Source organism: Coturnix japonica, chromosome 10 (assembly GCF_054131305.1).
Source record: "Coturnix japonica strain WE chromosome 10, WE-NBRP24, whole genome shotgun sequence".
NCBI classification, from domain to species: domain Eukaryota; kingdom Metazoa; phylum Chordata; class Aves; order Galliformes; family Phasianidae; genus Coturnix; species Coturnix japonica.
The window spans coordinates 27,857,116-27,882,364 of record NC_140672.1 but is presented as its reverse complement, the minus strand read 5'-3'; the positions used below and the strand labels follow the sequence as shown (position 1 = coordinate 27,882,364).

Genomic DNA, 25,249 nt, shown 5'->3' with positions numbered 1-25,249 from the left:
GGCTGTTCAACCATCCAGACTATTATGTGTTTACTTGGATACAAAAGTATTTTGAGAGATGGTAATGAAAGCCTTGCTAATGTGAATGGTGTCAGCTGTTATCACTTTGGCCTCAAATCCTTTCTTTCTATCACAGAAGTCAATCAGGTTCACCAGGCTTGATTTTACCTACTGAGATTGATGATGCATTGGAACATGCTGCCCAGGGAAGTGGTGAAGTCACCATCCCTGGTGATGTTCAGGAAGGGTTTAGATGTGGCACTGAAGGACATGGTTTAGTGGCCATAGTGGGGATGGGTTGAAGGTTGGACTATATTGTCTTTTCCAACCTTCCAAGTTCTAAGATTACCTCTCATCTATGGCTAGTTTCTCGTGTCCTGGTAAACCATGTTCCTAAGCAAGGCACTACCAGTGTCTGCTCTCACTGAATCACCCATGCCACTCAGCAACGCCTTTTCCTTGTTCATGCTCTTCCTACCCACATTATAGCAGATAAACAAGTTGCCACTGGCTTCCCTTGCAAGTCTCAGCTGCAGGTGAACTTTGGTTCTCCTCACACTGTGCTGATATGCTCATGCAATATTCCCAGTTCCTTTTTATCTCACTGGTGCTTCCACTCTGTGTGACACCTTTGTACACAGGGGCTCAGTCACAAGTCGTTTGCACAGCTGTTTCAGCCTGCTGGTTGGTTGGACAGACTTGTGGGGATTTATTGGGTTAAATGCAGTTACTTGCAAACTGAGTTTTACTGTGAAAGCCTTAAGGAAAATCATGGTCATTTTTGAAAATCTGATTTTTGGCTCTTGTCTTTGGCACCCTGCATTGGGATTGTGATCCTGGACTTTGCCTTTACAGCGTGTTGAGCTACTGGTCCTCTGTGTTCAGAGGGCCAAAAGAATTAAATTACAGAGAGCTGCACTGAGTATCAAAATGTTAGAATTGGTTGGTTTTGTTGTTTTTAGAGGTCACTCCTTTTCTGCTTTTGGAGAATTCAGCAGTTCTGTTGTGGGCAGCCTTGGATTATTGTACAAAAAGACTTCAGTGGTGGTGAAAGGCTTATATTTCCAAGAAGGTTCTGCACGTAAGAGTTAAGAGTTTTTCATAGGATTTCTTAATACTACACCATGTTTTCTATTCCCAATAGAGATAGGAAGGCAAAATCTTTTTTTCTCTATGCTTCCACATTTGATTTGATAGCGATAAAGCTCATTGCTGTCTTTTTAAATAGAAATTATCTTTGAGGAGTGAAGGAGGCCTCAATTGCGTCTTTGGGCTAGAACATATGTTGCTCATCTTAAACCTGTGGATTATCTTTTAAACTTCAACACTTGGAACATGGTTAAACTCCTCTTGCAAGTCCATGTTCCTTCTCTGCAACATCCCCTTCTCAGAGTATACAAAATGGATTTACAACGTGCTTTTTTCCTTTTTTTTTTCCCTCCCCAATTCAATACTCATGTAAAAGGGTCAGTTTGTATCTGAAGGGGGTGGTAGGAGCTGGGAGAGTTTCTGTACTCTAGGAAGATGATGCTTTGACCCCAGAAAGTTGATTTTTCCGTGACTTACATCCTTCAAAAGTAAAATTCTATGTGTAGACTAAATATGTATCCTACTAAATATGGGATTTTTGTGTGCTTTTTGTAGCCTACACAATTTCTAAATATGGCATGTCCATGTGTGTCTTGGGAATGGCAGAAGAATTTAAAGGAGAAGTTGCTGTCAATGCTTTATGGCCTAAAACAGGTGATTATTTTGAATTTTTGTGTTTTGTCCTATACAGGTGGTCTTATTTAGGACTGATTCAGAACACCGAGCACTTCTGTGTATTTTTTTGTGATCAAAGATGTTGTGTGGGTATTGGCTTTCTTTCCTAGTTCTCACTGTTGCCTTCCTATTTTCACTTAAACTTGCCTTCAGCCTGAGCACATTCTGCTTTTTCTCCTGTCTTGTCACTGCTCCTTTCAACATGACTCAAACTTTGGTTTGCACACCATCCCTGAGTAGTATTGGACATTTATGTTAATATTTAGAATCCCCAGCTAGTTAGATTGCCAGGAAATAGATGAAGCTGACAAGATATGTACCTCTGTAGACGTAAAAAAAAAAAAAGTTTTGGCTGAGTGGGAAATCAATTGCTTTTTCACACAACCATCCAACACTTCTTGCAAGTCACAGCACACTGAAGGGCCGCATAGAAGAAAAATAACTTGGTGTGCCCATCTTATACTAGCTCCAGTTTATTGTCCATGGGTCAGTGAGGACCAGGGCTGCTGTTGAAGGTTTGGTAGCTGCTGAACAAAGAGACCAGTGTCTTGAAAGCATTAGAAGCAGTAAGTGAGCTTTCAAAATTTGTATGTATCAGTGTTTCCTTGATGAAAACTGTTCATGTTCTGAAGTATAAAAGTTTGTAATGTTCAGTCTAGGAAGAAAAATGTTGTTTTGAAAGGTTTATCTGCCAAAACAAAAGTTAACTAATTTAGAGAGTGAGAGAGGTGACTTCTGTAGTATCTACATTACAATTACAAAGTTTTTAATTTAAAGAACATCATATATATGTGATCAGCTTCAATGCTGGAGATTGACACTGTGCTAGTATGGTTCTATTGGTTCATCCAGCTCCTTGAAACAAGAAAATATGCTGACAGTGAGATGTTACGAGCTCTTGATTTAACTAAAAGTGAAAGAGGTAGCCTGCCAAAAGGATGTAAGAGTGTGAATGAGTAGTAGAGGTACTGCAGGGTCAAAGTGGAAGATGCTGTATGTATGAATTAATGGAAAACCAGCAGCACTTTGTATGAAATAGATGGAAGGATGTGCAGATTGCAGGACAGTAGATGGTTTTTCATATCAGTCTTTGCCCATAGTTTTGCTATATTTAGAACAATAATAATTGGCTGTAATGTGAAAGTAGAGGAGCATAAGCCAGGAAAAGTTTGAGTTTGTGCTATTGGGTTTCTCATCTTTAACTTAGAGTCACTTTGTTATCTCACAAGTTATTGTGGGGCTAAAATTGAGATTTTCAGTATGGTAATGGCTGCAGAAAATGTTAATTGCTGATGCATGTTCACTTTGAGAAAGATAGTTGTCCTGTTAGTTTTTCATGTCCTGAATAAAGCCAGAGGAAGTCTTTGTGTGGAAAGTATTGATAGAAGCATTGAATAATATGAATATTACAAGGAGTTCTTCCCTTTATTCCTTTTTTGGTTCCTTTAATACTTTTCAAGTAAGGGAATCTTTACACTTTGAGGATTGTTTGCTGGTTGACCATTCTTTGCTGGTTGATGGTATTTCACAGTTTAGTCTTCTCATGATTTACTTTCATGTGAGAGGAGAATAAAGTTTATGCATTTGCCAAAGAGATGAGTATGTGATGTCATTAGTGTTAAACTTGTAATTTCCTGTCCTCTGAATTTTCCAGCCATACATACAGCTGCTATGGATATGCTGGGAGGATCCGGAATAGAGAAGCAGTGCAGAAAAACTGACATAATTGCAGATGCTGCATATTGCATTTTAACAAAGCTGAAAACTTTCACGGGAAACTTCATTATTGATGAAGTTCTACTGAGAGAAGAAGGCGTTAAGGATTTTGATGTCTATGCAATTGCACCAGGTAAAAGAGATCTTTAAAATGAGAAGTTTGCGAAGGAAGGAAGGCCATATGGGGAATATGGATATATTCCTTTGACTCAGTCAAAAGATGCTTTGCCTCACGTTTGAGAATGTGGATTCTGGGAAAGCACATAATAGTCCACTGAGGCTCTAATAATCAATGCCTATATAAATATATATATATATATATATTTTAAACCCATTAGCAAAAAGAAAATAGACCTGCACCACAAGCGCATGTATTACTATTTACCAAATAGTGAGATAGTGTTTCTTCATCTTCAGATGTTTCTGACTGAATTTGTAAGAGGCTTCTGGGTCTGATTTTAAATGTACCAGAACCTAAACATTTCACCTCGTCTTCTTTCAACCTGTAGTTCATCTACTGGTAAATTGAGGTGCTGTTGCCTTCAGAATGGATTCCTGTTTGTGCTGTTCACCCTTACTTGGGCTTACTGTTATTGTTCAACTCCCCTTTAGGTCACCCCCTGATGCCTGGCTTCTTCTTGGATGCTGAAACTGACATGACAGCCACATAATCAGAAGGCCGTGGAAGGGCAACCTCTGCATGTACATGTCGATTATTTGTGATGATAATGAATGCCTCCTCTATTTCAAGTTACTTTTGGACTACATTCAAGCTATGTGGCAAAATCTCTTGTATTTGGGCTGTTTGATTTATGGAAGTGACTTTAGTGTCTGCAACTTTCACAGTTCATAATCAGCACCTTGTTTTGAACAACCTTTTTGCTTTTTACCACCAGAGTTAAGTGGTATGAAGATTATGAGTAAATATTGCTGTAAAAAAATCACAAGCAATCAGCATATTTTGCAGGAGTGTTACATCTTTCTTGCAGTGTGAGAACTTGAGAAGCTTCTATTCCTACATGAAGTTCTCACAGTCGTACATGATGTGAATGTCTACAAGATGAAATAGAGAAGTTGTTTTTTTACAAAAGCATCAGGTTCACTTTTTCAGAATAGTGATGTTTCTATTGGAGGGCAAATAGGAATACTGAATATGTTTTATAGGAGTGCCAAAACAAATATAGGAAAGAAAGAGGCTAAGTTTGAAAAGAGCCCAGTTCCCTTGAAAATACTATTTGTGAGTGCGCACTTAGACTTTTCTGCCAGGAACTGATACTGCCAACTGCCCAGATCTCCAACACAGTAGCAATTCACTGAGTAGAATAATTATTTCCTGATACACTGACCTTCTGCATGGCTTTTAGGGGCTGCTAAGCATTACATGCCTTATAAATTGCAAATGCTCTTTCTTAATGTTAAATGAGCACATTCACTGCAGTGTAGAAAGTTGCTGATTAAAGTAGTGAATTGATTCACACCTTTAGAAGCTTTTGCAGAAGAACTGCTGAAAACATATATATTCTTAGAAAGATAAGTGAGATAGAGCGTTCCAGCATTTTACAGAGAATCCATCTATTTCTTTTAGGTGCTTCACAGGCATCAGGTGGAGCCAAGCTAAATAAAGAATCAGCTTCAGCGGGGCCTGTTGCAGAAACATTCAGAGTTATTCAGGGAGAACTCAATAAAGAAACAGTGAAATCCACGCAGGGCATCTTTCAGTTTGAATTGTCAGGTAAGACCATCACTTGTAAAATTCTCAAATGCTCACTTTTCTAGCAAGAGTCAGTCTGTATTTTCACATGTAAATACTTGTCTTTTATAACTGGTCTAGGAACAGGGACATCTTTGGGTGTGCTCTATAAGATGCTGCCTTTCAGAGCCAACTTCAGCACATGTGGGATTTACCCTGCTGCTGTTGTCACAGGGAGATGCTTTCTGCATCAGCAGCATGTGCTGCTCTTTTGGGGACTGTGGTGTGTTTTCCTGGTGTTTCATTTCTGCTGTGTCACCCTGCTGGCCGTGCTGCACAGGGTCAGCATGGTAGTTCTGTTCCAAAACCCTGCTGCCTCCAGCTCCACCAGCAGCCACTGCCTTGTCCCCTGACACTGTGGAATTGTGGGGCATCTGCTGGGGCTGACCTTGTCTGCACAGAGAGCGCGGGGCAGCTTCTGGCACAGCACCTCCAGCATGTCTAGCACGAAGATGGGAGAGAAAAGCAGGCGGGGGTAGCAAAGGGCAGGGCATATCAGTCCTTGTGGTGCTGCCACAGGTTCTCCCTGTTCCACTCAGGTGATGAAGGAGGCACTTGGTACCTTGACCTGAAAACCAGCAGTGGGAGTGCTGGGTTTGGGAAGCCTCCTGCAGCAGCTGATGTTGTGATGAGCATGTCGAGTGGCGACTTTGTGAAGATGTTCACTGGTGAGTAACAAACGGGTTTGGCAGAACTGAGGCAGCTACTGGTGGCAGGAAACATCTTGCTGATGGATGAGCTGACGGGCTCACCTCTCTTTGTGGTCTTGGAATTGGATGAGCTGTAGCTGGAAGTGCATGGCCATTAAATTCCCTTCCAACGTAAGTCACTCTGTGAGTCCATGATTTTATAATAAAAATATCTACTGCTTTGTTCAGTAGCTATTGAACTTTTCAGAGTGTAGCTTCAGAAAGCATCCAGTCAATCTGTTGAACCTCTTTTCTGATGCTTTTACAGTAGAACTTGGTAGCAAAGTAACTACTATATGATATCACAATCTCCAGTTCCTTTCCTTTTCCTGATGATTCTGTGTCTTCTTTTTAGGTAAACTAAAGCCAACCATGGCCTTCATGTCAGGAAAATTAAGGATTAAAGGTAGCATTGAAGCTAGAGAAGATGCTGACACAGTTTAATGCTAAACTGTGAGGGAGAAGCTGTACCAGCAGAACATCCAGCCTTTCTTTTATAATAGCAGTGTTACATTTTAAAACAATAATCTACTTTTTTCTCTTTTTTTGTGTGTATAACAACTTGGATAAAATGCTGATCTGTTAGAGAAGATCTAATTTAGTTTTATTAAGACTGAAAGGTGTTTGTGATTAAACAATTCCTTCTTGAGAATACTTCTATTATGTAACTGGTGTTTTCCTTTCTTACACTCCTTTGGAGCAATGCAACACACCTGAAGTGGGTTTTCTTTTACATATTTGCTTGCATGCGTGCATGTCCCATAAGAAGTCTGGGAGGAGCAAATATCACCTTGCAGATCTTCACACAAACACACCCCCAGCCCAGACTGCCACAAACAAGGTAATCCCTCCCACAGCACCTGCGTGCAGCACCAGAAGGTTTAAACTACAACATGTTTACAGGCACATCACCTTCTCTCTTTAGCATGGAAAGAATGGAAACTCATGAGAAAAAGCACAAATGCTCTCTAAGGGGACAAGAGCACAGATCCTCCTCCTGGTTCAAGAGCACATGCAAAGCCAGAGGTAGCAACCTCACAGTGTTGCCAACAGAACTGCTCAAAATGTAGGGCATTTTACTCCTAAGTATGTAGAGAATATTTCAAGACTTAGAATTTATTTTCTAACTCGTGCAATGGTCAAATAGTTTATAGTCTTCAAAGCCTGGGCTCAAACAAAATTATTTGTGCTGTAAAGGTTCCATCCCTGTTGAATTCTGGTAATAATACAGAGAATGTTGAATTCACTTATGCACTCTGCAGTCCCAGCGCCATGAAAAACATGAAGGAACTTTCCTTTTGAGGTGACAGCTTGCCTGTGGCTGTGTGGTTGTTCCCACACTTGGCTACATTATGCAATACTGTATGTGTAATGCTGGTTGCAGCAGTGCAGTCAGGAAGTATGCCTTAGGATTGCCAGGGCTGTTACATCTGGAAGGAGATGTAAGCAGATGTGGCTTGTTCTCATCTAGATAAGATGAAGAGTATTGAGGGGATAGTGCAAGAAAAAGAATCTTTCAAAAGCAGTCAAACAAGTGCTTTGCTGCATGACCTGAAAGGGTGATGGTACCAGATTGTCTTGGTGTGAGCACATGGTAAGATTTTTGTGTTAATAACTCAAGACCGTTAGATACGCTGCTGTTCTCTGAGCTGAATAAACATCAGCTGGCGGTACCTCATGTATGAGCAGAGGATGGGTGAGAAGGTGGTGTGTTTGGAAACTGGGGGTGGCTGGGATCTAGAAGATGCAGAGTGAGCTGACAAAAGGTAAAGGTTGAAAACAAAATAGGAAAAGAGTTTTGCCAGTTCCTCAGCCGGTGACCCTCCTGAGAACTGAGAGTGGGGAAAAATTAATCAGATGAAATTCCAGCTCCCTCCCTTGAAGACTGACAAAGATTTTAGAGGCACATGTTCATGTTGGACTACACCTCTTTTCCCCTATGAATAAAAAACCTTGCTGCCTCAAAAAACAGGGCACCTTACCCTTCTTTGATCCAGTCTTGCTCAGATCTGGAGGAGCTGGAGAGAGCTGCAGCATAAGTATTCACATATAGTAGTACTTTTAAGCACAACCTGTAGGTGACAGCAGGGCAGCAGCACCTCCAGTGCTGTGGGCTGCTCATGGGTGTGTTGCTCAATTCTATGCAGCTGGGAGCTGCTTGCAAAATGCTGAATGTGCTGTGACCAGCACAGTGCAGAGCTTTTACTCTATCTCACTTTCTGCCTTCCCTCGGAATAATGCACCTACTCTATCACAATTGCATTTGTGTAAAAATGAATATTTGAAACCCTGTTCTTTTGGTTACTCAGCTGATCTCCATTCCCTTGTTAGTAGTCCTGTGTTTTTTTATGGCTTGCACCATCATTAGTCATCTGCCTGTGCTATAAGATTCTCCTTTATCTCTCGTTTGCCTACGCCATATTCAAGCATTTCCAGGAAAAGCTCAGGGTATTGAAATATCCTTGAGTGGTATAAGTATTCTTTCAGAATATAGGGGGAAGGAATGTGCTTTAAGCACCCGCATCTAAGTAGCTTCTGCTACACTCATAAATTAGAGCTAATCCAACACCTGTGAATAACAGCTCCCCTCTGCTTTATAGTTTAGCTGTTCTTTTGGAAACCTTAATTGTGAGTATTGTGTGAGAAACAATTGATGCAATTACATTTGCTGGAAAGAATAACGACTGTCACTTCCTTTGGAACAAGAGGAAGTACACCATTTTGTGCTTTTTCTGTCTAATACAACAGCACATGTGAGATAAGTAGTGACTAGATCTAAGGGAAGACATGTAATATGTTCTCTCCACAAATAATTCAGCTTCAGCAGATCCACTGCAGTTAAATTTTCTAAGGTACCTCAAACGAGATCAAGGCTTGGCTTTTCAAAAGATGCGTTTGCATGTGGGAGGGAACCTCTGAATGTTGTGCAATGAGCTGCAGCCTCTCTTCAGCCCCTAAATTAATGAAGATCCGTGTAAGTATGTTCAGCACACAATCAAAGTGCTGCCAAAACAGTCCCATTTAATGCAATTATCAGCTACTTTGCACTGTCCGTGCTTTCCCTTTGTTGGCACCTACAACACAATGCTGTCACAAGGGGAGCATGCAGGCACACAGCCCTTGGCAGCCCTTCTACATGATACTGGGCAGAGGTGAAAATACAAAGAGGCTCAGTGAGGCAGGCACAGAGTACCAGTGTCAGGTGCTCAGGTGGGGCTATGGGCATTCTGGGGACCTTCCCTGCCCAGAAAGTGTCTTTTTTGGCTCAGTGAGAGTGTTTTGAAGGCCCTCCAGGAAAGCATGATTTGGGAGTGGAAGATTGGTATGTCATGCTGGTCACACATCCATCCTAGTGCAGAACAGAGAGCATTCATTCACACTCCTACTACTGCTCCTTTAAGCTCTCCTACAGTCTGCAGTTCTGATTTACCAGCAGGCAGCAAAGAAATCATAGCTTCTTCCTACTCATTTGTCTCTAGCAGTCAAATAAAACCATTTGTGTCAAACCTTTCTCTCTGTAGCACCTGCTTTGGCCTGGAGGCGTCTCCCTCAGACTCACAGATAAGCATGCTGGCCCTGAAGGATTCCAAACCATGGCTCTCACCACAGCTCCCCTCTCCCCAAGTTGAAACATACCTTTTTACAGTTATAAACTGCATGTAAAGATCATCATACTCGAATAGAATGCACATGTTTTGACTTAGCCAAATGGAACTGTGTGGTAATAGTTACTTGCAAAGAGTTTGCTCTGCTCTCCGAGCCATTTTGAAAGCTGTGTGCCTTGAAAGCCAACTGCTCTGATTTTAATGCCTCTTTTATCCATATTTCTGTGTCTAATTCAGTCATACTGCAAAAGTGAAGGTAGTTATATGGATTTACAGCACCTTTGGGTCTCAGCAGCAGCCTAGAGACACGAAGCACATGTGCTTGGAGACTCATACTGCCCAAGTGCTCTTTTCTTCACCAAAGGTCCTCTTCCTCAGTTAGAAGGTTCCATGGTGGAGCTGCAGGATCCTTCTTCGGGGAGATTTTATCACCAGAGTGAGGAGATGATTATACAGAATTTGTCCACATGGGTGTGTGTGCATGATGACACTAAGCTGAGTGGTGCAGTTGAAGGAATGCCATTCAGAGGGACCTTGACAGGCTTGAAAGGTGGGCCTGAGTGAACCTAATGAGGTTCAACACGGCAAAGTGCAAGGTTTTGCACTTGGGCCGGAAGAACCCCAGGCACCTGTACAGGCTGGGAGGAGTGGTCCTTGAGAGCAGCTCAGCAGAGAAGGACCTGGGGGTCCTGATGGATGAGAAACTTAACATGAGCCAGCAGTGCGCTCTTGCAGCTCAGAAAGCAAATGGGATCCTGGGCTCCATCAGGAGATGGGTGGTCAGCAGGGATAGGGAGGTGATCGTCCTTCTCTACTCTGCTATTGTGAGGCCCCATCTGGAGTACTGTGTCCAGGTGTGGAGCCCTCAGTACAAAAAAGACATGGAGATTTTGGAAAGGGTCCAGAGGAGGGCCACGAAGATGATCAGGGGGCTGGAGCACCTCCCCTATGAGGACAGGCTGAGGGAGTTGGGTTTGTTCAGCCTGGAGAAGAGAAGGTTGCGAGGTGACCTCACTGCAGCCTTTCAGTACCTGAAGGGAACTTACTCCCAGGAGGGGAGTAAACTCTTCGAAAGGGCTGATAATAGCAGGACTAGGGGAAATGGTTTTAAGTTGAAGGAGGGAAGATTTAGGTTGGATGTTAGGGGAAAGTTCTTTACTAGAAGAGTGGTTAGGTCCTGGAACAGGCTGCCCAGTGAGGTTGTGAATGCCCCGTCCTTGGAGGTGTTCAAGACCAGGTTGGACGGGACCCTGGGCAACCTGATCTAGTAAAGGTGTATGTTTGGTGGCCCTGCTAGGCAGGGGGGTTGGAACTACATGATCCTTGAGGTCCCTTCCAACCCGGGTAATTCTGTGATTCTGTGTGATTTTGTGAGGAAACCAAACCATTTAGGCACCTGAAATGCTTCTGCTCCTGCAGTCTGGCAGAAAGCAATGCCCTCTGTCTCATGCCATCTCTGCACAAACTGGAAGGGAATGGGGAGACATATGTCAGATCCAATGGGACAGGACTTCACTGGCTGCAGTTTAAAGCAAATCACCCCAGCTCTCGTTGCCCTCTATTGCTGGGTACCCCTTGCCCCTGGCCACTGGATTTCCACGCATGCATCCTTCCTTGGAGCTAAGTGTGCCTTTCCCAGCAGCAAGCAGCGAGCTGGAGTCAGCACCAAAACCAAAACCTCCTTGTGCCTTTTCCTGTCCTTCTTTCACACATCGTCTTTTAGTTTCAGAAAATAGGGCCAGACCCCAACAAAACAAGAGCTCTAAGACAAAGCAGCTGCTTTATTTTCCTCCTCCCCTTTCCTCATCTACACCCCACAGAAAGACCATTTGCCAAGTAAGGGATGCAGTGATCAGGTGTATGAGGGGCAAAGCAAATCAAGCTTAATTTCAAAGGCTTGTCTCTTCCACGTGACTTCCCTGAGGTCTGATACAATTGTACAGCCATAGACTCATAGAATAGCCTGGGTTGAAAAGGACCACAGTGTGCAGGGTCTCCAACCAGCAGACCAGGCTGCCCAGAGCCACATCCAGCCTGGCCTGGAATGCCTCCAGGGATGGAGCATCCACAACCTCCCTGGGCAACCTGTTCCAGTGCGTTACCACCCTCTGTGTGAAAAACATCAACCTAATATCCAACCTAAACGTCCCCGTATCACTTTAAAACCATTCCCCCTTGTTCTATCACTATCCACCCTTGTAAACAGCCATTCCCCCGCCTGTTTATACACTCCTTTCAAATACTAGAAGGCCACAGTGAGGTTTCCCTGGAACCTTCTCATCTCCAAGCACAACAAGCCCAGTTCCCTCAACCTGTTCTCATAGGAAAGGTGCTCCAGCCCTCTGATCATCTTACTGGCCCCCCTTAGCATTATTTGCAATTATCTTTTGCCTTCCTAAAAAGCACACCTGCTTCAGGGCACATTTCATCCCACTGTTAGGCCTTGTAAGAAGCACTATGGCAAGTCCATATGCAGAAAACATTGGCATTCCATTCACTAACAGAGAAACTATTCTGCCCTTGCTCCTGACTCTTGTCCCTGCCTCCTCCTGCACTGGGCAGTGTTTGTGGGCAATGAAAGAAATACCCACATTCTGGAAAATACAGACAAAAAAGAAACAGGCAGAAAAGCGGCACTAATACTTTGTCACTGGTGGGAATCTCCACAGAAAGTGCTGTGCTAAAGGTGTGAGGTTAAGGGATCATCACTGTCACGATAAAAGTGATAGCATAGAAGATTTAGCGATGGCGTGCTGACTAGAAGGAAAAAACAACACTTACCTTGGAGCTTGTTCATTTTCTCTCCTATCATCGGATATCTTCTCATCATCTACGTAGCTCTGAGGTTGGCCAAAGCCTGTTGCCATGAGCTTTGCTAAACGCAACAGTGCTGTGGCTCAGAGGTATTACACCGGCACATAGCATAGGAGAACTCCATAACCCAAGTGTCAAGGGAAGAAGAAAGGGGAACTGTTACAATTAATTACGTTCACTAAATTGATAATTGTAGGCTTCTTGTCACACACTACTGCCTACAGCAAAACAGCACAGATGTTGACAACTGTGATTTCTGCATACAAGCAACCACTCGAGGCTGAGCACTCTCTCCTGTCTCTTTGAATGCCTAGAAAGACCCAGAAGAGCTCAGTGTTCTCTTGCTGTTAGTTTACATCCTCCAAGCACTTCCAAAGGCACGCTGCTCTGTAGAAAAAGCTGAGCTGCCCAGAAAGTTTGTGCAGGAAGAAGGCAGCAGTATCAGTGCATGTCATCCTGGGGGATCTGAAAGCGTTTGTGAAGAGAACAGGGAAAGAAGAGGGAAGAGAGCAAAACCAACAGGCACTAGCACTGCTGCCCACAGGGGGCGGGGCTTGAGGCAGGGCCTGTGCCAGAGGGGGGCCTGGCACAGTTAGGGCCAGCTCAGGGCCCAGAGCAGAGGGGGAGCAGGCAGAGGCAGGGCCTTGGGGCCCAGGATGGAGGAGGACCAGGCACAGCTGGGGCCAGCTCAGGGCCCAGAGCAGAGGGGGACCAGGCACAGCTGAGGCCACTGCAGGGCCCAGGTGAGAGGGGAACCCAGCACAGTCAGGGCTGCTTTGGGGCCTGGGCCGGAAGGGGGCCCGGCACAGCCAGGGCCTATCCCCCTTTTTTGCACATATGAAATGCTCCCAGCTGTGCTGCACAGCAGAACATCTTTCAATGGAGATGAAAGCCTGTTAAATGAAAGAATCCTTTCTTATTTCTTTCACATTTGTGTTTGTTGACTGCAGTTCCAACCAGGTGGACTCGCAGTGTCTTGCAAGTGCCACCTGGAAGCAGGTACAGACTGGAGACACAGCACCCTCAATGTCCAGGTGAGTAACAGCAGCCAAGGAGGCCTTTGGGCTCTGCAGGGTCCAAGTGTGGAGCATTACACACAGGAGCAGCTGAGTATAAAGACAGTGGCAGAGCTGCAGAGCTTGCCATAGTACGGAGGCACAGTGGCTGAGCTCATTTCCCACAGTAACACAGGAAATAAGAGCCATGAGGGAAATGCAGATGCCTTCTGCCCCCATCAGAGGGGAGGAATGAGCTGCACTTCCACAGAGACATTCCTCTCACAGCCACTCACGCCTCAGGTGTGGAGGGACGAGCTGGGGCTGCTGGTGGCAGCTGTGGAACACTGCCATCTGTGGTGCTCCATCCTACCTTGGAGGTGGGCATGTAGAGCTGAGGACCTTTGTCACTGCACAAATGACTGCAAGCAGAGATGTAGCAGAGGGAACATAAAGCATTTAATAACTTATACAAAGCAATGAGTAATAGAAATGACAGTATTTCCAACCAAATATCCCCCATCCTAACAGTCATATCTGATCTCTACAATCCCACCCAAACAATTTCCCAGCCCCCACCAATTCCTCCTCACTATCCCACCCCTGAATTTCCCTCCCCCAATTCCCACACAGTAATTGCCCACACTAATTACCAGTATGCAGGGCATAGAGAACACCTGTTCCTTGTGTGCAGACACCTGGAAAAAAAAGAAGTGGCAGGGAACTGGGGGTCTGTAGCAGGTTCTGGAGGCTCTGCATAGAACGTAACCCCAGACCACAACCCCATCAGCTGCTGGAGCAGCATCATCCCTGTCATTGGGGGATGTTGCCAGTGGTGGACAGGGACACAGGGAGAAGCCACACCTTGGTGTAGCTCTGATCTGCTCATGTCCAGTCCAATCCTCTATAGCACTTTCCATCTTCTGTCCTTTGTTCTTAACCGTATCCTTCCTTCTCTTCTGCTCTTTTTCTTTCTTTTAGGTGTCTTACCTGTATCTGCTTTTCCCCTCTTCTGTTCTTTTACTGCTCTGGTCAGCATCCAGTGTCTGCACCGCAACTCTAGGTTTTGGGATGGAAAAAGGTACACAGGGCATAGATTTGTACAAGAAAAGCTCTCTTGCTGTGCCCAACAGATGACAAAAAGGAACCCTCAGGACCACAAAGGCAGCTTGTTTCTCCAAAGGCCACAGCGTAAGCTCGTGTAACTGGGAAGGACTCTGTTATACATCTCCAAGAAGTGCCTTTGAATGAATAATTTTCTGGTCTTGTTTCTAATTGTTGCTCAGAGGAAATGAAGTTTTTATCCTTGAATCTTTGCAGGAAGACAGAGAGGAGGGAACCTGTCTGGTGAAATGCTCAGGTGCTGTTTCCTTCCTTGCACCAACAGCCTGTTTGTGTCCACACGATGCCAGTTGTCCTCCTGACAGTTTCTACCGGTTCTTCTCCGAGTCCTTCTGCTAAGCACTGCTATTTCTGTATCCTTGGGGCCCTGTTAGGACTAAAAATAGGAGCGGATAACAGACGGAAGGATCTGGCCTTCTGCTGGGTGATAGCTGCCTGCATGTCCTGTTCCTGCTTTCTCTTTTCCCCAGGTGGCATTGTGCTTCCCAAGGAGCATATGGACCTTTTAGATGGGAGTGCGCAGCAAGGAACACATGGGGTCTCATCTTCCTCCCTGCTCTACATCTGAGTGAGGGACACTGTGACCTGCTCAGGAGGCAAGATGTCATGTCAGGGAGGTGTGTTTTCCTTGTTGTTTTTTATCATCTGTGCTTTGCTTTGCTGTGTTATTTTTTTTCCTTTGCAGTTCTATGGTTTTCTTTCCTATTTGGTGTTTTCTATGTCGTGTTTTTTTGTTTGTTTGTTTGTTTGTTTGAAATAAGTTTTTTTCTGTTTTTTTCTTACTTTTTTTCTTTTGTTTGATTTATTATTTTTTCTTTGCTTTTATTATTATTATTTTTTTTTTAATTCTTTGTTATTTCCTAGAATCCTTCATGGTTTATTTGTCGTTGTGTTTTTCATCTATGCTTTGCTATTTTTCTTTAGATACGCTGTATGAGAACTGTTGAATCACAGTCTGAGCCACTGATTATCACCTAGGGAAGGGACCTGGTCAGCCCTGGTTAGTGCAGGTGAGGGCAATGCAGCTGAGTGACTGGAAGGGATGGAGCCTGGCTGCACCTCTCTTACAGCTCATTTTTGAAGGCTGACTGCCCCTGGGTGGAATTTTTTCTGATGGTTTCTCCTCTGTGGAGTTTGTTCTGTGCACTTCCATCCTCAGTGGTGGGTGAGCCATTCTTTCCTTGCCTTTGTAGTATATTCACACTGTGTTAGTCTTTCTGCTGTTACAGATAGTATGTGTTTTTTTTCTACTTGTTTTCTGTGTTTTTTTTAAACTTTGATTCCCTGGTCTTTGGCTTGCTTTTTTTCTTTATATTTCTTTGTATTGCTTTTTTTTTTTTTTTTTTTTTTTTTGCTGTGTCCTATTCTGCTTTACGGTGACATTTGCAAGAGACTGTGAATTGTCCTGGTTCAAACTGCAGTTGGCTTAATCAAATGTGTAAGAAATATATAAGGGCTGCTGAGGCCAGGCTGGAGTTGCATTTCTTTATGAACTGGGGTGTTGCTGCGGATGCGTTTCTCTCCTGTTTTGTCTCTTTTATGGCTGTTCAAGAATATTTGAACGTGCTATGTCACTGTTTGTTGCCATCCTGCTTTCTCTTCTCTGTCTTGCAGGTCAGCTCGTGCTGGAAGTTGATGGTATCACTGTATGAATGGAGGTCAGTTTAGGAGCAGCTGCTGATGGAAGGAATCAAGACCAGGCTAATAAATGGAAGCATCTCCTGATAAGGTGTCAGAGGTGGCAGTAATGATGTCTGTCACTGTTCAAACCAGAGGGCAGGCTCATCCGAGTGCTTGCTGACTGATACTTCGGAGTATCTCGTTCTCCAGCTGAACGATAAGAAAGCTAAACATGTTGAGCCGTTACAGCTTGTGCTGAAGATGTGAATGTGCTCCCAGATGTTTCCTTTAGTGGTAAATCATGTTCTGGCTCTGTGGTAGTCCTATCTCTGTCATGATCTGGAGCACCGTGTCTTGTTGCGAGCCTTGTGTGCCTGTTTCCATGAACCTTGCTTTCTTTCTCTCTTCAGAGTAAGGGCAGGGTGCTTCCTTGCTTTTAGTGGATTCATCCAGGAGGCTGTTAGAAGGCCAAATGCAATGTTCATTACATGGAGGGACATGATGGGAATGGACTGTCGTTGTCACCAGGCAAAAGTGAGTTTCTTATGTCATGAATGATATAATTTTGATTATTCAGAGCAGTTGCAGTGTGGTAGAGGATGTCACGAAACCATTTATTTGGGAGCGCAGGGAAGAGTCATGAGAACCGAAACCGTAGTTTCTGTTTTGGCTGTCAAAATGGTGGAGTTTCTTTGGGAGGGCAATAGCTGGGCTTCCTGTTAGCGAGCCCCCTCTGAGAGATTGGGCTTTGCTTGCTGCTTTGCTGTGCCTACCTGCCTGCTCCCTGTGCTTGTTCCTTTTACCTTTCAGTGCTTCTTTGCCCTTGCTTTGATGCTTTTCCCTTTCAGGGCTTCTTTTCTCTTTCAGTGCTGCCTTTGCCCTTTATGTACTCCTTTTCCGTATCAGTGTTACTTTATGCTGTTCCTTTCCCTTTCGGGGCTCCTTTTCCCTTTCAGGGCTCCTTTTCCCTTTCAGGGCTCCTTTTCTTTATCAGTTCTGCTTCTCCCTTTCAGGGCTGAATTTTCTTGTTCCTTTTCCCTTTCACTGCTGCTTTTCCCTTTCACTGCTGCTTTTCCCTTTCACTGCTGCTTTTCCCTTTCACTGCTGCTTTTCCCTTTCACTGCTGCTTTTCCCTTTTAGTCTTGCTTTTCCCTTTCACTGCTGCTTTTCCCTTTCTCTGCTGCTTTTCCCTTTCTCTGCTGCTTTTCCCTTTCTCTGCTGCTTTTCCCTTTCACTGCTGCTTTTCCCTTTCACTGCTGCTTTTCCCTTTCACTGCTGCTTTTCCCTTTCACTGCTGCTTTTCCCTTTCACTGCTGCTTTTCCCTTTCACTGCTGCTTTCCCCTTTCACTGCTGCTTTTCCCGTTTAGTCTTGCTCTTCCCTTTCCCTGCTGCTCTTCCCTTTCCCTGCTGCTCTTCCCTTTCCCTGCTGCTCTTCCCTTTCCCTGCTGCTCTTCCCTTTCCCTGCTGCTCTTCCCTTTCCCTGCTGCTCTTCCCTTTCCCTGCTGCTCTTCCCTTTCCCTGCTGCTCTTCCCTTTCCCTGCTGCTCTTCCCTTTCCCTGCTGCTCTTCCCTTTCCCTGCTGCTCTTCCCTTTCCCTGCTGCTCTTCCCTTTCCCTCCTCCTCTTCCCTTTCCCTCCTCCTCTTCCCTTTCCCTGCTCCTCTTCCCTTTCCCTGCTCCTCTTCCCTTTCCCTGCTCCTCTTCCCTTTCCCTGCTCCTCTTCCCTTTCCCTGCTGCTCTTCCCTTTCCCTGCTCCTCTTCCCTTTCCCTGCTGCTCTTCCCTTTCCCTGCTGCTCTTCCCTTTCCCTGCTGCTCGTCCCTTTCCCTGCTGCTCTTCCCTTTTAGTCTTGCTCTTCCCTTTTAGTCTTGCTCTTCCCTTTTAGTCTTGCTCTTCCCTTTTAGTCTTGCTCTTCCCTTTTAGTCTTGCTCTTCCCTTTTAGTCTTGCTCTTCCCTTTCACTGCGGCTTTTCCCTTTTAGTCGTGCTTTTCCCTTTCACTGCTGCTTTTCCCTTTTAGTCTTGCTTTTCCCTTTCACTGCTGCTTTTCCCTTTCACTGCTGCTTTTCCCTTTCACTGCTGCTTTTCCCTTTCGCTTCTACTTTTCCCTTTCACTGCTGCTTTTCCCTTTCACTGCTGCTTTTCCCTTTCACTGCTGCTTTTCCCTTTCACTGCTGCTTTTCCCTTTCCCTGCTCCTCTTCCCTTTCAATGCTGCTTTTCCCTTTCAATGCTGCTTTTCCCTTTTAGTCTTGCTGTTCCCTTTCACTGCTTCTTTTCCCTTTTAGTCTTGCTTTTCCCTTTCACAGCTGCTTTTCCCTTTTAGTCTTGCTTTTCCCTTTCACTGCTGATTTTCCCTTTCAATGCTGCTTTTCCCATTTAGTCTTGCTTTTCCCTTTCACTGCTGCTTTTCCCTTTCACTGCTGCTCTTCCCTTTCACTGCTGCTTTTCCCTTTCACTGCTGCTTTTCCCTTTCACTGCTGCTTTTCCTTTTCACTGCTGCTTTTCCCTTTCCCTTCTACTTTTCCCTTTCCCTGCTGCTTTTCCCTTTCCCTGCTGCTTTTCCCTTTCCCTGCTGCTTTTCCCTTTCCCTGCTGCTTTTCCCTTTCCCTGCTGCTTTTCCCTTTCCCTGCTGCTTTTCCCTTTCCCTGCTGCTTTTCCCTTTCCCTGCTGCTTTTCCCTTTCCCTGCTGCTTTTCCCTTTCCCTGCTGCTTTTCCCTTTCCCTGCTGCTTTTCCCTTTCACTGCTGCTTTTCCCTTTCACTGCTGCTTTTCCCTTTTAGTCTTGCTGTTCCCTTTCACTGCTGCTTTTCCCTTTTAGTCTTGCTTTTCCCTTTCACTGCTGCTTTTCCCTTTTAGTCTTGCTTTTCCCTTTCACTGCTGATTTTCCCTTTCAATGCTGCTTTTCCCATTTAGTCTTGCTTTTCCCTTTCACTGCTGCTTTTCCCTTTCACTGCTGCTCTTCCCTTTCACTGCTTCTTTTCCCTTTTAGTCTTGCTTTTCCCTTTAACTGCTGCTTTTCCCTTTCACTGCTGCTTTTCCCTTTTAGTCTTGCTTTTCCCTTTCACTGCTGCTTTTCCCTTTCACTGCTGCTTTTCCCTTTCACTGCTGCTTTTCCCTTTCGCTTCTACTTTTCCCTTTCACTGCTGCTTTTCCCTTTCACTGCTGCTTTTCCCTTTCACTGCTGCTTTTCCCTTTCCCTGCTCCTCTTCCCTTTCAATGCTGCTTTTCCCTTTCAATGCTGCTTTTCCCTTTCCCTGCTGCTTTTCCCTTTCCCTGCTGCTTTTCCCTTTCCCTGCTGCTTTTCCCTTTCCCTGCTGCTTTTCCCTTTCCCTGCTGCTTTTCCCTTTCCCTGCTGCTTTTCCCTTTCCCTGCTGCTTTTCCCTTTCCCTGCTGCTTTTCCCTTTCCCTGCTGCTTTTCCCTTTCCCTGCTGCTTTTCCCTTTCCCTGCTGCTTTTCCCTTTCACTGCTGCTTTTCCCTTTCCCTGCTGCTTTTCCCTTTCACTGCTGCTTTTCCCTTTCACTGCTGCTTTTCCCTTTTAGTCTTGCTGTTCCCTTTCACTGCTGCTTTTCCTTTTTAGTCTTGCTTTTCCCTTTCACTGCTGCTTTTCCCTTTTAGTCTTGCTTTTCCCTTTCACTGCTGATTTTCCCTTTCAGTGCTGCTTTTCCCATTTAGTCTTGCTTTTCCCTTTCACTGCTGCTTTTCCCTTTCACTGCTTCTTTTCCCTTTTAGTCTTGCTTTTCCCTTTTCACTGCTGCTTTTCCCTTTCACTGCTGCTTTTCCCTTTCACTGCTGCTTTTCCCTTTCACTTCTACTTTTGAACTGTAAAGTGTCAGATTCCACTCTGCCACCCTGTCAGCCCTCTACATCTTCTTCACTTGGCATTGGCAATCCTGGACTGTCTCTAGTAAAATAAATAAAAGATTCTACCTCTCAGCACGATGATGATAACATCTCAACAACTAGTGGCTTCTCCTGTAGAGCATCTGAGAAAGGTAATTTTCATATTTTTTTTAGGCCTTAGTGTAATTTTTACATCATGTGAAATACTTTGCATCCATTCATATTCCTCCTCAACTTAGTAAATAAGTGAATGTCAACTTTGGAAGTGAGAATTGCATTTTATTTTTAGTGTTTTAGAAGTATTTGTTTCAGTCAACGTTTTAATGTAACTGTGTTCAGAAGTGCATTATGAGACCTTGGTATTACAAAAAAAATCTGTTCTGATTTACCCACTCTCAGCTAGTTGTATGTAAATATTGAACTGGGATGGTAGCAAGTGAAAGTGAATTGCTTTAGCTCAACGACTAGGTTTATTGCTTAGAAGGAAGAGCTACTGTCCAACAGACAGCTAGTGAGTAACTACAGGTGACAAATGGCAATGCAGGTTGTTTTCTTGTGTTTCACAAAGAGCAGATAAAGGAACTATTCTGACTGTGCAAGTTTTGAGCTGCTTTTCTGGCCTTTCTTGAAAGAAGGCTTCAGCTGTCAGTGCTGCCGTGTTTTATGCTGAGTTCACTAAGGAATGATTTTTGTATTAAAGAGCTTAGGTCAGTGTGATCCTTAATAACGGGAGTTCTTTTTGTCCTCGAGGCTTTTATATCCAGTGTTTGTCTTTTTGGCAGATACCGCAGTTTCAAAAAATAATTCAGCACCACTGCTCTGGTCCGCAGAAGCTGAAAGATCTCATTCCCTCACCCAACATTCTGCGTCTAGTTCAAAGAAACCTGCATTCAATTTATCTGCTTTTGGAGCTCTCTCTCCTGTAAGTACTGCACAGTATTTGTTTTAATCATTTGAAATGCATACCCATTTTACTGACCAGTTACCATGCTATGTTTCTATAGACGCTTGGAAACACTTCTGTCTTTAAGACAAGCCAGCTTGGAGACTCTCCATTTTACCCTGGAAAGACCACTTATGGTGGAAGGGCTGCAGCTGCAAGGCAGACAAAAGTGCGAGCTGCTCCTTATCAGGTAAGAGAAAAACAGTGTGGTAAGAAATTGTGGTTGAAATATTAAAGTAGCACTGTAGCTTTGAGAGGGGAGCCAAGAATGTGGCAACAGCTCCTATTCTTCCCTCTTTGCCTACAAGAGTAGAAGTTTAAATGGCAATTGTTATTCAAATTATTTTAATGGTTATTATGTAAGTATTTGTTGGAATGAAGGAGAATGACTGTTAAAGCTAGATGTTTGTAGTTGGGATTTCCTCTGTTAAGTCTTTAAAAATATTCCATTTGAGTGCTGTTGTATACCTCTAACTGTATCACGTTAAAATAACGTCATGCAATTAGAACAATGACAGCACAACACTGAAAACTTGTGCTTATACTAGCAAAAGCTGCAGTGGTCAGACCTGTCTGATATTTATCTGTAGAAATTACACAATCGTATCTATGCTCATGCTATGAATAAATTGTATGAGGCTGTTTGCTCTTTACTGTATCTAGAATTAGCATTACAGATCCTTTGTTCTAATACTGAGAGGAGCATGCAGGACTAAATGCCAATCTCGAGGTGAACAGTAGCATTCTTTTTTCTTTTAATGTTTCGCACTGTTCTTGAAAAGAGTTATTTGCCCATAAGAGTTCTTGGTGTTCTGAAATGAAGCTGTAAATGAATGCTGACAACTCTTAATAGCTAGAGTGCAAGTTTCTGCTGTATGGGAAACCTTGAAAACTTGTTTTTAAAACTTCCTGAAAGCTGGGAGCCCTCTATGATCAGTTATTTAAACTTTTTGCAGTGTAACTGTAGGTTATACTGAAAATAGGAACCAAAATATTAGGCTTTTAAAGGAGACAGTAGCCTACTTATTCCTGTATGCTGTGGATTACAGCAACATACTGAGGAGAGTCCAGAAGGCCACCAAGGTGATGAGGGGTTTGGAACACCTCTCTTGTGGGAAGAGGCTGAGAGAGCCGGGCCTGTTTAGGGAGATCTCATCAGTGTCTGTAAATCCTTGAAGAGTGGATGCCAAAAGGGTGAAGCACTGGTCACTTTTCAGTGTTGCCTAGTGCTGGGACAGGAGTCATTGGGCACAAACTGGAACACTGGAGGTTCCATGTAGATACCAGGAAGCACTTCTGTGCTGTGCAGGTGATGGAACATTGATACAGGCTATTCAGAGGCTGTCGAGTCTCTTCCTTGGAGGTCTCCCTAAGATGTCTGGATGCAGGCAAGAGAGAAGTAGAACTAAAAACTCCTGGTTGTGGTTATATACACTGATTTAAAGATGGTATTGTACCATCTTGAAACTCCTGAGGTCTGTGTTGTTAGTGAAAGCGCTGTCTGGATCACAAGCCTTTGCTTCAGTTCAGTTTTCCTAATTACTGCTTCAGAGACACCGGCAGTCATAACATCTTCCATCTTTACTTTCTACACATATGGGCTTCTTGTTTTTGTTTTATCCCATGTGCAAGATGTATTGGAGACCCAGTTAAACTGCTATAACTCAGAATGTTTTTTCATTGTCTTGAGCTCCCAGCGAATGCGTTTTTCTCTGTCATCGGAGAATATTGGTTATATTGTTCGTGTAGCCCGGGGCCATAAAATACACGTGTGTTTAACTCAAAATTGAACAGCATGACAATTACAATGTTGTTTTTTCAGACACCAGTAAGGCAAATGAAAGCTAAACAAGCAAACGTGCAATCCTATGGTGTGACGAGTTCCACAGCACGGCGCATCCTGCAGTCACTAGAGAAGATGTCAAGTCCTCTGGCAGTAAGCAGCACTCCTTTTAATATATTAGTAAAACTTAGTAGATGTGCCAGTAAAGAATGAAAGTCTTCCCTATGTTGAGCCCTGTTTAATTTATTGCATTATTTTTTCCACAGGATGCTAAAAGAATTCCATCTTCTGTTCTCTTGTTTCTAAAGATACCACCACTGTAAACAGCATCAGCAATAAAAAGGAAGAAGAAGAATATGATGGTCCCTTCAGACCTGCGAAGGTCTTAAAGGAAGGGAGTGTGTTAGACATTCTTAGAAACCCTGGTGAGATAATGAACTTCTTTTTAAAATATACTGCAAAAAGAAAAAAAATGCTAACGTGGATTTAGAAAAATTAGAAAAGCTTATGTGATGGTTAGTGCTGTATTAGCTGCAAATACAAATGTAAGGAAACATTATGTTAAGTCTGTTAGGATGAATCAGCCCATTCAAAGTGGCTTTTATTACTGAAAGTAAAACTGCAACTTCCCTCTGAATGGACAGTCACTTTTTTCATCACTTTAAGAGAAGCAGGATATACAGCCTTGCTACTCAGAGGCTTCATTGCTGATGAAAAAATAAGCCAGCAAGACAGTATTTGTTTTATCTTTACAAGCAACTTGAGCTGCTACTGAAGATGCGCTTTCTTTAGTGTTTCTTTGTTAGTAGCATCTGTTTTCTGTTAGAATTGGCAACTTGAAATAAGAAGTCAGCCTGTGTCCAGTGCACTTTGAAGAAAGACTATAAAATTGACACAGTGTTTGCTGCCCCCGCACCTCCGTTGTCCCGCACCACACATCTGATGGAAGAGGCGCGGCGGAGGCAGCCCCGGGTGCATCTCAGACGCCTGGCACTGCCACCCGGGTGCATCTCCTGCCGGCTGGCAGACAAGGACAAGCAGCACAGGGACAGCAGCCAGCCGGCCAAGCACCCCGTGCCTCCTCTGATGCAAACTGGACAGCTCATGGAGGAGGCATGGCGAAGGCAGCCCCGAGTGCTTCTCACCCGCCTGGCACTGCCCACGCCCCTGGCTGCCCCCGCACCTCCGTCGCCCTGCACTGCACACCTGATGGAGGAGGCACGGCGGAGGCAGCCCCGGGTGCTGCTCAGCTGCCTTTGACTGCCACCCGGCTGCATCTCCTGCCAAATGGCAGACAAGCAGCACGGGGACAGCAGCCAGCCAGCCAAGTGCCCAGCACCCACCTGCACCACCACAAGAGGCCAGAGCAGCGGGCACAAGCAGCACACTGGCAGCCAGTGTCCCCGCCACAACCAGGAAGCCACTGCGCTGCCAGCATGTTCCAGGACACAACCACCGGCGCTAGGCGGAGCTGCCTGTGTCAGCACGGTGGCCAGCAGGAGGACTCGGTGCCCATCACACCCCAACAGCGGCTCCAGCAGGAGCGGACCAAGAAACCGGCCCACTTGGTGGAGCAGGAGACGTGGCCGTAACCGACCAAGGCGCTTCCCTGTAGCCCTGGGCTCCTGGCCGGCCCCCACGACACACAGAGAGCAGCAGTAGTGTTCCAGGGGCACCAGCACCAGCCCCAGCCCTACCCCTCCCAAACTGGGCTGTCCGCAAACGGCATCTTGGACTGGGGCACTGCGGGGCTCTGAAGCTGATGGACCGACAAAGCGTTGCACTGTCAAAGCTCCGGGCTGGGAAATGCTGGGTGGGGGGTGGGAAATGGCTGGGGGGGGAAGGGGTGGGAATTCTTGGGGTGGCCAATATTAGGGTGGGAATTGGGGGTGGCTGGTGGGTGGGAATTGGGGGTGGGGAATTTTTGGGGTGGGGGAGTGGTTGTGGGGCGGGAGTTTGGGGTGGGAATTCGTGGGAATTGGCGGTGGGACCTTTTTGGGGTGGGCAATGAAATGGCTGTACTCTGCTACTGGTGGGGTGGGAATCTGGGGGGCCGTTGTAATACCAGAAGAATTTTACAGAGCAGCAGCCATGCATCAAGAGAAGGGCTTCACAGAGCAGCAGCTGTGGAGGGAGAAACAGCATGAGAACCAAGGACACCTCTAGGAAAAGAATGAGTAGCTCGCGGCTTTCAAGGGGGGTCTTTGAAGGGGGGGTTGTTATTGCGGTAGCTTTCCTCCAATTGGTGTGTATGGTTTTAAACGCCCTCATCTGTCTGCTATAAAAGCATGGCTTTTCGGGCAGTCGATGGACGCAGCCATATTTAACCATACTGCTGTCTGGCTGTTTGTCCTAGCACGCTGACCTTTTGCCTTCAGGTTTGCCAACTACTGTCTCAGGAACCAGAGTTATTAGGCATTATCCAGGTTATCATGTGCTTCTACTAATTTAATAGATTGGATGTGAATCCAATGGGGTCTGATGTTACCAATGGTGCTGGAATCTGCGGCAATAATCATTGAATGTATTAGTAATGCTCGGTTATGATGCTATTACCTCTCTTATATCCAACTAATTTGGATTTTTCAAATATGACCACGCATCACTTGAGTG

General features: G+C 44.8%; 2 protein-coding genes and 1 long non-coding RNA gene across 5 annotated transcripts; all 3 read left to right on the top strand.

The window, feature by feature from the left end:
• Window positions 1–1,584: 1,584 nt before the first annotated feature.
• On the top strand, window positions 1,585–4,659 carry LOC146759579 (hydroxysteroid dehydrogenase-like protein 2). Its single transcript, XM_085510750.1, has 3 exons — window positions 1,585–1,743; window positions 3,419–3,613; window positions 4,093–4,659. The coding sequence occupies exons 1-3, from the start codon at window positions 1,668–1,670 to the stop codon at window positions 4,149–4,151; spliced, it is 330 nt and encodes a 109-aa protein (XP_085366876.1). The 5' UTR covers window positions 1,585–1,667; the 3' UTR covers window positions 4,152–4,659.
• Window positions 4,660–13,245: 8,586 nt separating this feature from the next.
• Window positions 13,246–15,722, top strand: LOC146759578 (uncharacterized). Its single transcript, XR_014932485.1, has 3 exons — window positions 13,246–13,372; window positions 14,654–15,072; window positions 15,380–15,722. It is a non-coding gene; the product is annotated as an uncharacterized LOC146759578 (long non-coding RNA).
• Window positions 15,723–16,402: 680 nt separating this feature from the next.
• Window positions 16,403–24,454, top strand: LOC146759577 (nuclear pore complex protein Nup153-like). 3 transcript variants are annotated; one of them, XM_085510760.1, is made up of 5 exons: window positions 16,403–16,609; window positions 20,693–20,832; window positions 20,915–21,043; window positions 22,676–22,789; window positions 22,903–23,273. In XM_085510760.1, exons 1-5 carry the CDS (start codon window positions 16,564–16,566, stop codon window positions 22,957–22,959), a joined length of 486 nt encoding a protein of 161 aa, XP_085366886.1. In that variant the 5' UTR covers window positions 16,403–16,563; the 3' UTR covers window positions 22,960–23,273. The 3 variants fall into 3 exon arrangements, 2 of the variants coding, with proteins under 2 accessions (XP_085366886.1, XP_085366888.1); XM_085510762.1 differs by lacking the exon at window positions 16,403–16,609 and adding an exon at window positions 19,754–20,062 and having other exon boundaries at window positions 22,903–24,454; XR_014932484.1 differs by lacking the exon at window positions 16,403–16,609 and adding an exon at window positions 19,853–20,062.
• Window positions 24,455–25,249: the final 795 nt, after the last annotated feature.

What these genes read in the sequence shown, in the direction of transcription:
- LOC146759577 (XM_085510760.1), top strand. Translation starts at nt 16,564, where the DNA reads ATGGAGGGACATGATGGGAATGGACTGTCGTTGTCACCAGGCAAAA. An exon ending in GTCGTTGTCACCAGGCAAAA is followed by an intron (nt 16,610 to 20,692) that starts GTGAGTTTCTTA and finishes TCTTTTTGGCAG; the next exon opens with ATACCGCAGTTTCAAAAAAT. An exon ending in TGCGAGCTGCTCCTTATCAG is followed by an intron (nt 21,044 to 22,675) that starts GTAAGAGAAAAA and finishes TTGTTTTTTCAG; the next exon opens with ACACCAGTAAGGCAAATGAA.
- LOC146759579 (XM_085510750.1), top strand. Translation starts at nt 1,668, where the DNA reads ATGTCCATGTGTGTCTTGGGAATGGCAGAAGAATTTAAAGGAGAAGTT. An exon ending in TGCTTTATGGCCTAAAACAG is followed by an intron (nt 1,744 to 3,418) that starts GTGATTATTTTG and finishes TGAATTTTCCAG; the next exon opens with CCATACATACAGCTGCTATG. An exon ending in TGTCTATGCAATTGCACCAG is followed by an intron (nt 3,614 to 4,092) that starts GTAAAAGAGATC and finishes ACTCCCCTTTAG; the next exon opens with GTCACCCCCTGATGCCTGGC.